Source organism: Natrix helvetica (genome assembly GCF_964273705.1).
Source record: "Natrix helvetica genome assembly, chromosome: 2".
Taxonomy (NCBI): Eukaryota; Metazoa; Chordata; class Lepidosauria; order Squamata; family Natricidae; genus Natrix; species Natrix helvetica.
In genome coordinates, this window is record NC_138552.1 from 127,738,887 (window position 1) to 127,756,886 (window position 18,000).

The window sequence follows — 18,000 nt, forward strand, 5'->3', positions numbered from 1 at the left end:
ACACACAAAATGGGGCATCTGTCAGCAATCCAGATTTTCATATTCAAGCCATCATTCTCCCAGGGCTCCACATCACTGTTAAAATGAGACCACATGGCCTGTCAAGGCAGAATAGCGCCAACTAATACAAGGCTCTGGTTCAATGCACGCAAAGCCAGTCTGCCATAGGGAGCATCACAAGGAGGAGTAGAAACTCCCATGACCAATAATCTAGTTTGGGAAGATGGCACTGCTTAAAACTTGAGGTTGTGGTAAAACAAAAGCATGCTAAAAGATGAAATAACATTCTAAATGATGCTTTTTGATTCGGGCAGCCTTCCAGTGCACAAGGAAGAAACGAGAAGGGGACGATTTATTTTATTTATTTTATTTTATTAAATTTATAGACCGCCCCCTCTCCCCAAAGGGACTCGGGGCGGTGTACAGACACCACATTAAAACCTAATATAAAATAGATACACTTAAAAACTAATTAAACTATAAGGCTATACAGGGTAATAAAAGTTAAAAATTAGCTTAAAACAACCCCAAAAATTTAAAAGTACAGAATTGAGGGACTAGATCGGGATTAGGCCAGGCCCGCTAAACTAAACAGGTGGGTCTTGAGCATCTTACGGAAGGAGCGGAGATTGGTGATTGTTCTGATGTCACGGGGGAGGTCATTCCAGAGGGTCGGGCCCATCACAGAGAAGGCCCTACTCCTGGGCGTCGCCCGCTGGCACTGCCTCGTGGACGGCACCCGGAGGAGCCCCTCCCTATGAGAGCGGATCGGTCGAAGGGATGTATGAGAAGCCATAAAGAGCCAGAGATGCAATTCTCACCCCCCAATGCATTTCTTACCAACCCCCACCCTTACCCAAACTTTGCCTGGAACCCTGACACTCCATGCAAGACAGCAACACCCTTCCTGTAACTCTCTGCTCCTGGGATCCTGGAAGGTTGAAAAAGCCTCCCCTGCTTCACAGATTTCCTCATAATCTCCCAGGGAGTCACCAAGGCCTGCTTGAGAACCTCTGTCCTCCTCACTCTTACCATTTTGCCCCTCTGCTGAGCAGATCTTGTTTCACGAAGACTGAACACATTCCCACATACAGATATCTCTTTCCACACCCCTGGCTTTGAGTCTTCAGTGAACCCATTCCGTGGATGCATAACAAGGACTCCGTTTGTGGTTAATCCATCCATTTGCCCATCAGGTGTTTTCCACTTGGCAGCTTTTTCCTATAGGGAGATAACAAATGTCTAAAAAACTGCTTTGTAGTTATTCATATTTGAAGTTAGGAAAGCAAACCGAAATGTTACATTTGCCTTGAGCAGTGGAGGGAGACAAGCTCCTTACCCCCAAGAAGATATTTTTGGAGGAGTCAAAGCCGGCAGCATATATTCTTGCTGTGAAAGGTGGATTTCGTTCACATATTATCCTGCAGGCAAACCTTGAGATGGTGCTTTGGACAGACTGAGTCTCTGAATTGCTCTGGCTTCCAGGAACAGTATCTGTCACTACAAAATCTATAGGACTTTCTGTTGATCTCCCAATCTAACAAAAATAAAATGAATTTAGATTTGGTTATTAAAATAATTATAAAGTGTTTGTAAATTTAATCTTTCACTTATACACATATATGGCAAACATCTAATGTTCTGAAAATTACCCATCTGTTATTTCAGCATTAAGAGCCGGTTAAAAGAATGCACAAATTTATTTTTTCATCCAGTATTCATTGGCGCCTTCTTGTCTGCCTCTGAGTAAAAAAGTAAAGTTGATAGGACTTTTCTTTTGCAGCAAGACTGGGTGAGGCAATTGTGTTCATAAAATATCTCATCATCTTTGCATTTGTTTATAGATTTTATATACATCTCTATTCCTAAAAGGCCTCTAGATAGAATTTATAGAGTTGTTTGCTCTGTTTGGCTGAAAACTTTAAGCATTGTGTTACTTTTTAAAATATGTTAATGTGATCCAAGACTAAGCCACAATATTTAATTTCAGTTGCAAATCTCAAATTTCAATATATGATGGATAAAATAAATGAACATGGTGCCCTCCAGATGTGTTGAACTATAATTTCCAACCCGCAGGGGAATATATCATCATGGGTGATGATTGTGTGGATTATACTCTAATACAATGGCAGCAAGATCAAATATAAATAGGGGCCATTAAATCCCATTACATAAGGATCCCTGCAGACCATATGCTGACTTAGAAAATATATATCTCTCTCTCTCCTCCCCCTCCAGAGTTAAATATGTAAAAAGGAAACAATACAAGTTTGTCTGTTTTTTAATGTGTGTGTATCTCCACCAACCAACTCTGAGCTTCCTCCATGCTTCCTATTGCCAAACTACTGTATAACAAAAACCATCTCCACACCTTCTACTTATCCCTCTAATTTCTGATATGCTGTGCATGGAAAATAATGCTTTTTTGCAACTTTTCTCAAACCAAGTATAAATTTGTGCACCATAATATGATAATGTTATTCATTAATTAAATATATAATTAAGCAAATACATGCAAAAGTTACATATTAACGTATTTATTTGTTTCTTAAAGTATAGAAACTAGAAGTAGCTTGTCACAGACACTTGGAAGGTGTGTCTTCAAGCAATTTTGGACTCCTGGCAAATGTTCTCTCCACTTTTCTTGGCAGCACTTTTCAGAAATGACTTAGCAGGTCCCCCCCCCCCTCTACTGGTAAAAGAATGGATTGCCCCAAGGTCACCCAGCTGGCTTTGTGCCCAAGGCAGGACTAAATTCACCATCTTCTGGTTTCTAGTTTGACACCTTAGCCACTACACCACACATACATCTTTAAAGATTATACTATAAATTCACTAGTCACTGATAGCTGCAATCAATATTTTGTAAATATTTAAATTTCTTTCTTTCCTTGAATGTAATATCATAAGACAAGAAAAAATTAGAAAAAAAGCAAGGAATTACATAAAAAGTATTTAGATCACCCCCTCTCTTTCATTTCCCTCATTCTTCTCTGCATGCATTCTGAAATTATATAAACTGTAATTATTATTCTTTTTATAAAATGGATAATGATTGTGATCATACATAGACTGAAGCTCACTAGATATTAATTAAGCCTTCATTGGAAGCTGGAGAAAAATAAAATTCAATCTGTTTTGGAAGCAGTAGGGAATTTTTTTTATTTGGACAGAGGAGGGAAATGAATTCAACCGGGTTTATTATTTATGTGTTTTCTATAGATGCCTATCTCACATAAGCGACTTGGGAAGTTTGCAATCAAGTAGATAAAAGACAATAACCGACATAAAACAAAAATAAAAACATAGTAACCAAGTTTTATAAACAACCACCAGCAAGGCCCTAAAAACAGGCTGTTTTTAGGTCCTTATGAAAGGATAGGAGGGTCAGGGCTAACCTAATCTCAGGTGGAATGATGATCCTATAGGGCTGGTGTCAAGGCAGAAAAAGCCGTCCTCCTGGGCCATGTCAGCTGACACTCTTGCCCCTCTTGCTGGACCAGTGGGATGGGTAGAAACAACCTGAGAGAGATCGTCCGGTAAGTTACCAGGTCCCAAGGCATAAAAGTAACTACCAGCACCTTGAATTGCACTCAGAAGCACACTGCTGAGTTTTTGGTGGTTGGTGACTAAATTTATTACTATTTAATTTTAAAATGTAATATTAACTCTGCTTTATTTTTATTTTTTTTGAAAGTAGAAGGGAAATGTTTGTTAAATATTTTTAATATTTACGCACATCCCACTCATTCCACCCCACCCCACCCCCCTATGCATGCATACGTGATCCCTGTTTTGGTGGTAGCAGGCCTCTGGGAAGCCTCCTGGCACCCCAAAAGGGATGGCTTTGGCTCTCTCCTAACAGGAGAAGATCAGCACCCAACCTTGAGTTGAACTTAGGAGCTGCTCTGGATCTTCATTCCTCAAACGAGTTTGCCCCACTCAAAGGGGGAGGCTAAAAAGAGAGCACCAAAGCCATCCCCAATCTAATAAGCTGAAATATTTGAAGTGCTATGAATCACACGCTCCCTTCAGCTACTTGGCAAAGAGATTGGGAGCTCTCCCTCCTATTCCATTGCAGAAGAGGTGGCCAGACTGGTGGGCTCTCTCAGCCGCTGCCGGGTGAGGATAACTTCCTAAACAATCCACTTGCCTCTTCGTCCCACCCTCGAGTGCGAATCGCTGAGAAAGGGGCCAGAAAGGTGGCAGTGCTTGGCTGTGGTGCATTTGCAAGCTGCCTGAAGTTGAGCCAGCGTTGTCTCGAAACGCAGGTCCAGAGAAGAGCAAGAAGGAGGGGGGAGCTGTTTTCCCGAAAGTTGTGCATCCTGTGCGCTATTACTGCTGAGCTCAAGTAACTGCATTCATGCATGAGCCCATACACATGTACACATCCACATCGCCCTTTAAGGCAGAGGAAACGGGCGAGAAAAGCTGATCGTCACCCATCTTAATGGCCAAAAGCACTTGAAAGCAGCCGGTGGAGCGCAATGTTAATTAACAGGGGGCGGGGTTTCGGGAGGCCAAAAATGTTGTATTCAGTGTATAAGATGCACCCAGATTTTCACCCTCTTTTTTGGGAGGAAAAAGTTGTGTCTTATACTCCAAAAAATATGGTAATATGCATGAGAAGTATATTATGTGAATATATTATGTGAAAAATATTAATATTTTTGAACAAATATGTTTTATCCAACTAGAACAAAATTGGAGTCTATCATTTAAAATCTAGTAATTTTTAAAAAACAGACAACCAATATATATATTTAGGCAGCAAGTTGCTACTTGTTGCAGTAAAGTTTACTGTGAATTGAGTATCTTAACAGGAGTCCTAAACTGTCTGTAGATAAACAAGATCAAAACAGGGTGCTCAGAAAATGTTTACTAGATGGATGTTTGTAATAAAAATGAACAGGAAGCCCTTCCTTCCTGTTTCTATTAGCCAACCCTAAACTTAAATTCCCAGATCTTTTTATTCTAATTCAGGGAATAGAGTTGTGGAAGTTTCACCAGTGTACAGTGTCGGTGGCCTGAACAATGAAGTAAAACTCTTTACTTTCTACCATGTTTCCCCTGAAAATATGACCTACTCTGAAAATAAATCCTAGCTTGACTTTTACACAAGCACCCAATATAAGCCCCACCCCCCAAATAAGGGCTAGTTAAGACCCCAACCATTCTGGGGTGCACAGGGTGGAGCGAGGTGCACAGATAAAAATTAAGCTAGGGTGGGGATGGTGGAGCTGCTCTACTTACCAGGCCTCACCCACCCTGGCACCTGCCTCACCTTCCAGGACTACTTCTTCTGCAGCTGCTTGCTGCTGCCGCTCGCGCACATCACTCCCGGCCTCTGTTTTGCCATCAGAGGCCTTTCAGAAAGGCCTCTGCAGCCGATAAAAGAGTTCTGGATCGATCCAGAGCTGTTATTGACTGCAGCGGGCTTCCTGGAAGATCTCTGACAGCAAAATAGAAGCTGGGGGGGGGGGCACTTGTGTCAATTCGGAGCCCGTTTCTCAGCTGCAGAGGCCTTTCCAGAAGGACTCTGATGGCGAAACAAAGGCTGGGGATGACATGCGCAAGCAGCCGCAGAAGTGGGCAGGCAGAGAGTTCCTGCTGGATGGAGCTGTTGGTGCCACGGCAAGGTGAGTCAGCAATTAGACATTTGCTGAAAGTAAGATCTGGTGTCTTGTTTGGTGGCAAAAAAATATATGAGTGGGTCTTATTTTTTGGAAAATACGGGTATTAGTACAACCACAATATTATGTTTCTAATACACATTTATACAATTTTTATCCATATTATTCATCATTAATTCATGCACTTCCCAACATAAGAATACTTTATATACAATACCTGAAACATATCAGTGTTGCTGTCATGGGTATACTCAACCACCACTGTTTGCACTCGAGACAAGGTATAAGAAATACTGTGCTGGTCCTTGTTGCTTATTGCCTAGTAAAAAGGGAAAATAGGAGAAATTTCAGCAATATAAAACCATAAAGTATATTGATTAGTAAAACATTACACTAGGGTACAATCCCACTAGGTGAAGTAATTCATGAGTCATCAAGGAAAATTTAGTCCCATCTGATCTACTTCTCCTAGTTAAGTAAGAACAACATGTTATTTTAGTCAATAAAATAAAATAAAGTCCTATAATTACTATAAAAATCCTATGATATATATCTCCTATATCTCAACTGTGATATTTAAGAACATGGACAATCAGGGAGTTGTGGCAGTTTCTTGAAAGAAAACTTTTAAAGAGCATCTTCAAAGCTAACCCTCAGCTTTTTGTGGCTGTTCCTTTGTAATGGAACAAAACCAGTAATTCTTTGCATGACTCTCTCCCCCACTTTTCCATCATAAAGGCAGCTGTTCTTCTGAGCTATTCGGCTAACTAAGCATGTTATGGTTGTTACTAATGCCATCCAGCCTAAATATGATGGTCCCTCCCCATTCTCATGCCGTGAACCAGTCACTCATAAATTGATACCCTGCAATATGACTAACATCACTCTCACTCCCGCCACGTGGCCACTAGCTGTGACATTATTCATTACAAAGGAGACTTGAATAATATATTTTACCTACTCATTTCCTCCCTTACTTTATTACTTGTGCCTTTGTGAAGTTGAAATTTTAGAAGATATCTTTCTGAATTGTAGATTTTACAAGAAATTCCAGCCCTTAATAGAAAGACCCCTGGCTCTTCAAAACCATGGTATTTACAATTTTTCCTAAATGATAAGTGTCCTGAAACAATGCAATAGCTACATTTTTCACTGTGTTCAGACCCAACAATTGAAGTAACTGACTTAATGTTATTTTGTTGTGTTCTGAGATTACATGGTTCTTTTACATTATACTTTCTGGTCTTGGACTGAAAGTTCACTCATTTATTCCTTACTGTGCATATTGTATTGCTTGTTGAATCGGTGTATCTAGGTAACCGGTTTTTATGGTAAGTAGGAACACTACACCTATTTCAGGCCAAAAACATAGATAAGGCTCAAATGCCTTATGTGTTACAGAAATCAGTTGAAGTTTTCATTTATTAACAGGGAATTTAATGCATGATTACATTGATATGATACCATTTTATTAGACATGTTCTATTTGTAACTATGTATGAGAAGGAAGCAACATACAAATGGCAAAGGCTCATACAACAGCTAGGAAGGTCATAGCCCTTTACTTTAGGTTGCTTGCATGCTTTGTATCTATCCCATGACTGTCATGCTGTAGGATTTCAAATAAACAGGTTTGTTATCTATCCAAATTACTACTAGTTTTTCATTTCCATCCACTTCTGACAAGTCAAGCACATATTGGTTATTTTGAAGTTCATAGTATTGACAGTCCAAAGCACACAGAGTTCAGAATTCTGCACTATAAGTCTTCATTTTGCTGATTTTGAATCACTATGGTATTCTGAGAAGCCCACCCTAATCATACATCACACCAAACCTATGTTTTAAACTTAGCATAATATGCACACCATCTAAGGAAGGTTCATATTCTCATGTACCAAATTCCTTATACAGCTCAAACAATCTATGTATACTGTACTAGTTTATGTCAATAGCTGGAAGGCACCAAATAGAGGAAAACCAATGAAGGGTATCAGATTCAGACTCCAAGTAAAACAGTCCTTTTAGTAAATAAATTGAAATAAATTACAATGGGCCTATTTATTCAACAATGGAGGAAATTCTATGGCCATACCATCTCCAAATACAACTCTGTGACATAAACAAAGGCGGGGAGGGGGGGGGGAGAATCACAAACATGTTGCATGCAATTTACATCCAGTGCTTTGAGTCCCAGCTCTTTCAGAAGCTGCTATAAAGACCCTTCATTATTTCCCAGTCTAGAGCCATATGCAAAGCTTGCATTTGAAATTAGTGTTAGTGGCCTTCTGTTGAGCTTACTGAAACTCTGAACATACTGATGCTAATTATGTGCAGGTGTGTCACTTCAAAACAATGAACTGTAGAGAAACTTTTTTTAATGCATGACTGACGTATTCAAGAAAACAGTCCCATTTAATCTTTCACAATAGAACATATGTTGCTATGAGATAAGCCTATTAGTCATGACTACTGTTAGCCATATGTTGGCCTAGACATACTGAATGATTAAGATCCTCAGGGAGTTCAAATGTCACAAAAATGAGGCACAAAAAGATGAGGCCCTGAACATGATGGGTCAACATTGCCTCCATCCCATCCCCTCAGCACACTGGGGTAAAGAAAAGGTTTTAAAGTTAAACAGCTTTTTAAAAATGTGGTGATCAATACATTAATTAGACAAAACAGGTGCTATTATGAAAGAATGGAAATCCCTCAAAGCTGGGAAAGAGCTATTATAGGAGATTTAGCTATCTGACAGCTTAAAGCTGTACGACTTGGTCTGTGAGAGATATCGTGATTCATCTATAGATGCCCAGATGCCACCACAGATTCATCTATAGCTGGTCACTGCCACTATACGCTCAAGTTTATAGTCTGAAAGATGCTGTAAGAAGATGGGGTCTTTTGCCAGTAAAGACTTCTCCTTTAGAAAATGGCACTGAGCTTTTCTTTGAAGAGTTGCCCCATTCAGAATGTCTTCTCCTCTTACCACTAATACTGTACTCATATTGTTTGAGCTCTTTTATGATTATAGGATTGCATAAACACTTAGGATAAATAAATAAGCAAATAAATAAATAAATAAGGTCCTCATTTTACCCAACTCAGAAGGATGGAACACTGAGACTGGTGAGATTTGAACTGCCAAATTGCAGGCAGCCAGCAGTCAGCAGAAGTAGCCTGTAGTACTGCCAGAGGTGGGATTCGGACGGGTTCACGAAAACCGGTTGTTAACTTTTGCGCAGTTAGGAGAACTGGCAAATCGCACCACTGGCTGGCCCCATTCCTCCCAATCACTCCTTATCAAGCCTAGTCCACCTTGGGCGATGCCTAGAGTCACGGATGGGGGCCTGAGGAGGAAGCTGTTTCCCCCCTGACAACTGGACAAACCTAGGCAAAAAGCCAGCCCTCACCAGCGCCCAGCTTCACCGACAGCAGGCTTGCAAAGGGCAATGTAACTTTGCTTGCATCAAGCTAGACTGGAGAGAGAGCACAAGCGAGCTGAGGAGACCATGGGAAGAGGGAAGCCAGGCAAAGGAGCGAGTGAGGGGCATCCACAGCAAATCATAGCACACACACTTTCCCTCAGCCCCCTTCTTTCGGAGGGTTCCGATTGGCTCCCCTCCGGCTTCTCCGCCTCTCCTCTCACCTCATTAGCCAGCCTGCCAGCAGGAGGTGAGTCAGTGGGCTTTATTGCATTCCAGGCATTTCCCACCCAAACGGTACACCATGTTTGCAATGGAGGGGGGTGTTTGGAGAAGACAGCGGGGGAATGGGGGTTGACAGAGGAGTTGCTTTCAAGCCATTGGTTTTTGTGGGGTGGAGAGTCTCCCCCTAGTTACGCAGGCAGAGGCGCGCTTCCCATTTTGGTACCCCCCACCCTAGGGAAAATAATTTTTTTAAGCCCTGTTGCTCAGGCTGGGCTAGTGGCAGAACCTCTGCACCCATGCCACCCACATTTCTCATTAGTGCCAGAGAGACTAAGAAGGAGGCATTGTGTGACTGCCAGGAAGTCTTTCTGTCAGCCTCACCTGTAGCAGAGATGAGAATATCAACTTTCTCTAAATAAGAAACAGCACTGCCAGACTTTCTAAGCTTAAAGCAGGGAGGGAGGGAGAGATATGTGGTTTCTTGGGGGTGCATTTTGGAGAAGTGTTAGCAAGAGAAATGCTAAAAGGGCAGTCATCTTGGGATTAAATTACAAATGAAATTGGGTCTTCAGGGTAAGGAGACATGAAGAACTTTCAACTGCAGGTTTCTAAAAATCTTATTAAAATGAATGTCTAAAGGCAGATCTTTAACATTAGTCCAGAGGGAGCAAAAGAGATAGGGTCCCAATGAGGGTCTTAGCTATTTAGCTCAGGCATAACAGAACAAAGTTGAAAGGGACTTTGGAGGTCTTCCAGTCCAACCCCCTGCTCAGGCAGGAAAACTGAGGATGCCAAAATCTGAGTGGAGGGTCTGGGAAAGATGTCAGGACAACACTTAGAAGGGACCTGGGGGGGGGGGAATCTTATACCATTTCAGAGAAATGGTTGTCCAGTCTTTTCTTAAAAACCTCCAGTGATCAAGCACCCAGAACTTGTATGCAGATGCAGATAATAAAGTTGAAAAAAGGTGAACATCATTCTTACATAATTATAGATACGTTGAGGCTGGTTGAGGCCAGGCGTGACAAGGAGGGGTTGGGAGTGGAGGGGCTGGGCTGGGCAAGGTGCCCTTGATGTGAGTGACGGTGAGTTGGCCATGCCCACCCAGTCACATGACTACCCAGCCTCACCCACCCAGTCATTAGGGCATAGAACCGGTTATTAAATTATTTGAATTCCACCACTGATACCGCACTCTAACCACCGTGCCACCATGGCTCATTAAAATATGCTTTATTACAAGAAGCTATCTTAATAAACCATGGCTTAACCATGGCTTAAACTGTTTAACCACTGCTTTTGAGATTGAACAATGTGATAAACCACACTCAACAAAAGTTAAATTGCTCTTCTTGAAGAAAAGGAAGCAAAGAGAATTAGGCATAATTCAATCACAATAAACAGAAAGGTAAAGTGAAATTCAAATGCAATATGTACTTCGTCAACAGTTAAAAATGGACTTATTTGCTATCAGCATTCCAGAAGTTCACGGTCTGCCTATCAATCCAAGCATCACAAAGGACTCAGAGAACTGTTTAAGACATTGTTTCTTAACCTTAGCAACTTTAAGATGTGTGGATTTCTGGGAATCTTAAAGTTGCTAAGGTGGAGAAACACTGGGTTAAAATTGACTGTGAGGCACTAGATGACCTGGTTCTGGTCTTTATTAGAGTAATCTTTTCCTGACAGTAAACTCTGCCTGTCTTATAATATGAGGCAGGATAAGCAATTAAATGTGAATTTCTATTAACTCACTGCATTTACCAATTATATATCAATTTATCCATCATCATCTGACCAAACAGCCATCTACTATCAGCTTCAACATAATGCCTGCCTGAGGCATTATGAGATAAGAAAATTGTGGATACTGAGATAAGAAAATTGTGGATACTGACAACAAATTGAGTGTGGTTGGAAATGGCAAGAGCAGAATATGGAAAGGGGAGATAGATGGATTGGAACTCTACCCCAGATTTCAAAGCATTGAAGAAGAAAAGAGGGAAAAATTGATGGAGGTAAGGAGAGAAATCTTGACAGAAGCACCAGTGATAACCAAAGACAAGCTGATGGAAGGAGCAGATTGAGGGTTTCGAGTTTCCATGAGATACGAAATGAACAACAACTTGCCAAGAGAAGTCCATACAAGACTTACTAAGAAAATAATCAGAATACTAAAGCTACAAATGCCAAAAGACATAAGACTGCACTATTACTGGAAAGACACAGGTTGATGTAATGAAAGTGTATAATAAATATTGTTAAATTTAGAGTATTATGTATAAAATGTAGTGATAATAGTTATAGTCAAATAAATGATTAATAATGATAATAATGCGTGCACACACACACACACACACACACACACACACACATATGTTTGTGATGTATTTGTGCTGATAAATAAATAAAGGGAGACTAGTATAGATCTATTTCAAGCTATTTAGCTCTCATCAGCTAGCCATACCTTTACTGGGAATCGAACCAGGGCTGTATTGCATATTAGGCAGATATAATTGCCACTAAGCCACAGGCTCTCTTCCTTATCAGCTAATATATATATTAGTTTGACAATATGAAATTTTATATAAATTACAAATGGAGACTATGAGAGGAAGTTTAAAAGCTTTGTTATTAAATATAATTAATTTTTATTTAGAACATGTGATAAAGATGTAATGTTATTGGATGTTTTTAGGAAGATCTAATGGAATGCCATTATATAATTTTACTTTAGATTTAAAATATTTCATATAAAAGGATGTAAAAGCAACTATAGTCAAATGAAGGTTGAGGTACAATAATAGTAATATATATATAAATATATTTGATTTAAAAATATGTGATTTGATATGTATTGCAAGTGATGACTATGGAAGGAATGCACAGAAATTTTGTAACCAACTGACACTCTTTCTATAATTTGTAATGGAAGATGCTTTTATGTTTTTTGTTCTGTCCGTTTGTGTTTGTTCAAAAAATAAATAAATAAATGTTTTTTAAAAGAACATAATGCCTGCCTGATGCCATCTTAAAAAAACACATATAATTTCACACACATACAATGATAGAAAATGTTGTTCATTTACAATGGTAGATCAAGAAATAATGTTACCTCATTAATCAAGCTTACCTTGGCTGCCTGAGGTGTACAGGCAATATGCACTGTACTAGGTTTCACCCCATTTGCTTTAGGTCTTTTAAATAAAGCAAACCTGCTTTTTCTTCTTCCTCTATCTCCATTTGGCAGGGAGCCATTATATCTGTGGAAAACAATGCAGGAAGAATTGAAGAGATGGGAGGATTATTATTAGGTGATAAAGGCTCTGAATTAATTTGCACATTTCCATAATGTTGCAGAACTAAATATTTTAGAAATAACTTTCTAAATATTTAATATATTATCGCAATACATGACACTTTTTAATGCCCATAAAAGAAAACAAAGATTGTAAGAATACATACCTCTAAAGAAAAAAGCAGGCAAACAACAAGCTACAAAATGTCAGAGGTTACTTCAGATGCGTTTAAGAGCCAAATAGGAAAATGATACAGCACTTTGTATTGCAGAATTGCAACTATATATTTTCCTATTTAGAACCAAATTATAAAATATTTGTCAGAAATAGATTGTTTTGGTGGTTCACATCCAGTGATGTTACTGTGAAAAACCCTGGACCAATCAAACTTTTTATACTTTACTTGAGTATTTTGTTCAATATACGCCAGGGGCTTATTTTATTTTGACCCACGAAATATGGCCTTGGGTTTATTATCGGGGGTGGGTGGGGTGGGGGTCTTATTTGCGCCAGCCGAGCGAGTGGCCGGCACTGCTCTGATGTGTCCTGTTACCGCCCTGCGTCGGGCTGGGCTTTCTTTGCGAGGGGGACAATCTAGGGAGTGAGAGAGTTAGGAAGCCGGGGCTGGCGTGGGGCCGTTTCTCCAGTCAAGCGTCTGATTCATCCCCAGGGGTGAGCGTTTTGCCTCCTCTCTGCCCCGGCTTGGAAGCTGCAGAGGAAGCCTGCCATGCCCGGCGAGGGGGAGAGAAGAGACGACAAGAGAAGGCAGGTCTCGCTCCACACCTCACTTCTCCTCCACCCCTCTCGCTAAAGAGACGGTGGGGAAGGGAAGCAGCCTGGATTCTGTTAGCATTGGGGCGGGGTGGGAGGAGTTGGGCTGCAACATACGCGTCCTACCCAAGACTTGCAGCTCCATCGTGTTTCTCGCTGTTTTGTACAGGGAAGCACCCTGTAAAAAAAAATCTCGCGAGTTCAACTTCCCTGGACAAAACAGCAAGGAACACGACGGAGCTGCAAGTCTCGGGCAGGACGCATGTCTCGCAGCCCAACTCCTCCCACCCCGCCCCAATGCTAACAGAATCTAGGCTGCTTCCTTTCCCCACCATCTTTTTAGCGAGACGGGTGGCAGGTGGGGTGGGGGAGAAGCGAGAGGTGTGGAGCGAGATGTGCTCCTCTTGCTGTCACTTCTCCCTCCCCTCCCCGGGCATAGCAGGCTTCCTCTGCAGCTTCCAAGCCAGGGCAGAGAGATGACGAACGGTGAAACGTTCACCCCTGGGGATGAATCAGATGCTTCACTGGAGAAACGGACACACGCCAGCCCAGGCTTCCTAAATCTCTTGCTCCCCAGATTGTCCGCCTTGCAAAGAAAGCCCAACCCGATGCAAACGCCGCCTCAAGCCACCTCTTCATCCTGGTGAAACTACGTTTTTAAAGGATGATCTGCGGGGGGGGGGGATTTCCTGCACATTGGCAGTGGCGTCTCCCGATGTCCCAGGGGCGAAGCAACATCCCATAAAGGAAGGCATGGAAATCCATACAACTGGGGATGTCAGAAGAAGCCTTGTGAGAAGACGCTGCTGCCAACGTGCAGGAAATCTCCTCCCCCTCCCCCTTCAGATAGTCTTGTGGGCTGGCCGGAGAAGTCTTCAATGAAATTCGCTCTGTCTGTGCCTCTGCAGGCAGCAGTATCTCCTCGCAGGTCTCATTCTTCCTTCTCTTTGGCCGATTCTCATATATTTTCAAGCAAAACACTGCCAAGAGAGGGAAGTATCTCTTCTCCCTTCCTTGCCAAACTTTGAGTGTAGACGTAACGTTTCACAAAGCTCCTTAATTCGCGGCTGTTGGCTCCCTCGCTTTTTGTTTTTTATACACATACCGACATACCCACCCTTCCTGGGAATGCCGTTTCCCACTCCCAAGATTCCGTTTCCAAGGAAAGAAGAGCGCTGGGGCCGCACTGGACTTTCCCCCCTGCCCTGACTCCTGTCAGCCTCAACTTTGCTCCTGAAACCCTGCGGGCCACTTCTCTGCTTGAGCTTAGCCGAAGGGGGGGGGGGGGTTGAGGGCAAGGGCGAGATGAAACTGATTGCTTCCCCTTTGCCTCCTCTCCCAAAAGCAGTCTCGGGCGGAGCCACTTTTGCAGCAGGAGACTCAAGCCGGCCTTCTGAAGGGTACTGTAACAGCAGCTATCCACAATTTTTTTACCCTTATTTTGTCCCGATCCACGTGGCTCACTGGGCCACGTGGGTCGGGACGAAATAATGATTTAAAAATTGTGGATAGCTGCTGCTACAGTACCCTTCGGAAGGCCGGGGAGAGGAGCGTCGGGTGCATTATTGGCCTCCTGCTGCTTTTGTGGCTGTAATCGATGGCAAAGGCAGCCGCACCTGCCGGAGGCCACAGCCTGAGCAGCACCCGCAAATCAGCTGTTTTTTTAATGGAAGCCGGATCAGCTCAACTGATCTGATTAAGGAGCCGAGAAGCGCTGAGGTGACTAGGGAAGGGAAGGGCTTCCTTCTGTACTTGCCATGGCACCCTTTCACTTGGGCTTATTTTCGGGGAAGGGCGTATATTTACACCCACCTCAAAAACCAGGCAAAAACCAGGCGTGGGCTTATTAGCAGGACATGTCGTATTTTTGGGGAAACACGGTAAGTATGAAATTTTATGCATTCCTAAAACTTATCACAAACAGGTTCAGGTATATGAATGCAGAAATCAGATATTTGCCTAATGTAATAGGAATGCCATACCATTTTCAATTAGTTTTCATTCATTATATATCCTGTATAATTTGTAGCATGGGGAAAATTGAGCCATTGTTTTATTTTACCTTTATTTTAAGAATAAAACATCTCCTGTGCTGACAAGTAGTTTAGCCACAATCTATTGTAATACTAATATACAAATGCCATTGGCCATTCTAAAGTTAAGCCTTAATGATTTCATGAGGGGAAAAACCTGCACTCAAATTTCTCTTAGTGAAATTTGATGAAGCTTAGAAATGTTTGGCTGCATCACATCCAACTCAAAAGACTATGTACGTATGATCTAACCTTGATGCCTTTGATGCTAATGTTGGAACATTTCGGACTGATGCTAATGTCAATCTGAAATCAGGATGCTAAAACAAGCTGCACAACAAGGAACTGCCATGTTTCAGAGAGAGAAACAGGATTAACTAAAACGGCTCTTTTAGAAGTTCTGATGTCAGTGCCAGATACTTACCCCAAAACAATCAATTCACCATACTTCACTGGTGCTTTTGATGGGTGATTTTCTTGATCAGGCGAAAACATGAGCCTAGTTAGATCCTTTTTCTCAAATTCCACTTCTCTAATCAAGAATCTTGGCACACTTTTGTCATTTCCTAAACAAAAAGAAAGAAATATGATGGAGACTGCCACATCTTAGAATCTGGTATTATGTGAACAAAATCCACAAGCTAATATGACCTATACAAATTTCAGCAGAGATTCCTAAAGTATTTTGTTATAACTTGCTAGAGATCGCACTATATAGCTATATAAAGCTGAAATGACAATCCTTCCTAATTTGCTTCAAGTGGTAGGGGATGGGTTGACTTAGTATAGCGAGTCCATTCATTCAGCAACTGTTCAGTTATGATGGTGCTGAGTGAAAGGATGTACAAACTGGCAGCCCCCCTGTGCTCCTATATCAGAATTTGGGCATTAGGTAGCCCACCTATACTTAGACCACAAGGGTACTTCAGTTCCCTTTACCTGCTTATGCCATTTCTGCCCTTTTTGATGCACAGAGGCATTCCTCATCAGCGCTGAGGCTGAATTAGAGGCCCAGGACCTTCAGCAGTCTCAGCCAGTTTCCATAGCTCCCAGGCCTCTACTTCAGTCCCAGTCCCAGGCTCAAGCTATGCACCATAGTCAGCCAGTCCAGTGCCACAGTGCAAAGCCCCCCTGCCACAGGCTCCACAGACTCTGCTGCATCCAGCTCACCTTCACTGTGTTCCCTCCTCCTCCTCTCCTTCCCCCCTTACACTTTTCAATGGCTGGCCATGCCATTTCCATAACACAACTGCTCTGCTTCCACCTCAGGCGCCTCTTGTTCATTCGTTCTTTTGCCTCATGGTCTCCATAGCCAACAATTAGCATTACTGCCCAGTAGTGCAGTGAAAATAAGTGTATCAGTCGATGGGAAAGACAGGAAGTGGTTATGCCCAATGAGAAACATTTGCAGGTTGGCTCAGGGAACACGTGGAAGAGAAGTTGAGCCAATCCTGGCACTTTCCCATTGGGTGAAACCACTTCCTGTATTGCCTTTTTGCAAAGAGCTCCTGAACTAGGCTGGCAGGCCTTGTGATGAAAAAAAAGAAAAAAAGAAAAAGAGGGGTGGAAGCCTGCTTTTGGTTCCCACCCCCCCCCCCATTTTCTCAGCATAAAATCAGCCCCATATGGCCTAGGAGTGTAGTGCGAAAAGGCACTTTGGCACACTCCAGCCTCTTTAAGATGCTTCCCTCCCTCCCTCTTTTTTTTGCCTTGAAAAGCCAGTTGCATATAGTCCATCAGTCAGGCTGAGCATGCCTTGCCAGGAAGGAAGGAAGAAAATGGAAGCAAAGGTTAGCTGGAGCAGCTGGGAGCAGGATGAAAGGGCCCAAAAAGGCAGAGGGGGAAGGGGTTAGGTAGGTGTCGAACTGTTGGGGCTGTGAGGGACCAAATCTGGAATGGCTTGGATTTTGGTGGCAATTTGGCTAATGACTGATAAAATTTGCTCTGGGAATTGCAGGGATTGTAGTCACAAAGTGATATGATCACACAATGCCTTGCTTTGTGATTGCTTAGCCACCAAATTTCTGATCTCAACTGTGGCTGTAAATTGAGAACAGCCTGTATTTCAATGTTAAGAAAAACCCAGAAAATATGCCAATTTAAAAGCAAAAACAGTTTTTACTTCTTCTCAAACACTACAACAGTTTTTCTTTTGTATTTACTGTCTACCAGCGTTAACTTGACTGGGCAGGATAGAACATATAATAAACAAGCATTAATTCAGGATGCATTTTTCTGCTCTTATGTATTTAGAAGTAGTTCTTTAAATCACAACATTAAGTTTGAATAAGCATTTTTACTTTGCTCTGAAACTAAAATCTGTGCACAATGAAAGCCTGGCAAGGGGAAGGCAGTCTTTTGACATAAATGCATACCATCTGATTCACATGTGTGGTCACTGATTTAAACCCCACTTTTCCTCCAAAAATTTCATAACTTAAGTCAGTCCAAGCTTGAATTGTTACAATCTGTTTTACTGGTGGCTCAAAGAGAAACAAACATTTCAGCCACCTGTAAATTGTATTACATATGTCCATGAACACTCAGAACCCCCCCCCCCCTATGTTTTAAAATCAGATCTTAACCACTTAACCATTAGAACAGCGGG

General features: G+C 41.9%; 2 protein-coding genes across 5 annotated transcripts in view; both read right to left on the reverse strand.

Moving 5' to 3' along the window:
• The window catches only part of WDPCP (WD repeat containing planar cell polarity effector), a 368,266-nt gene that overhangs the window by 326,332 nt on the left and 23,934 nt on the right, over window positions 1-18,000 (reverse strand). The window lies entirely within an intron of this gene.
• The window catches only part of PELI1 (pellino E3 ubiquitin protein ligase 1), a 68,097-nt gene that overhangs the window by 1,959 nt on the left and 48,138 nt on the right, over window positions 1-18,000 (reverse strand). For both annotated transcript variants that reach the window (XM_081940865.1, XM_081940866.1), the window contains 5 exons: window positions 15,817-15,958; window positions 12,423-12,552; window positions 5,854-5,955; window positions 1,340-1,537; window positions 1,033-1,221 (listed from right to left, as the gene is read on the reverse strand). In XM_081940865.1, coding sequence (XP_081796991.1) covers window positions 1,033-1,221; window positions 1,340-1,537; window positions 5,854-5,955; window positions 12,423-12,552; window positions 15,817-15,887 — 690 coding nt within the window. In that variant the 5' untranslated portion in view covers window positions 15,888-15,958. The remainder of the gene's footprint in view (window positions 1-1,032; window positions 1,222-1,339; window positions 1,538-5,853; window positions 5,956-12,422; window positions 12,553-15,816; window positions 15,959-18,000) is intronic.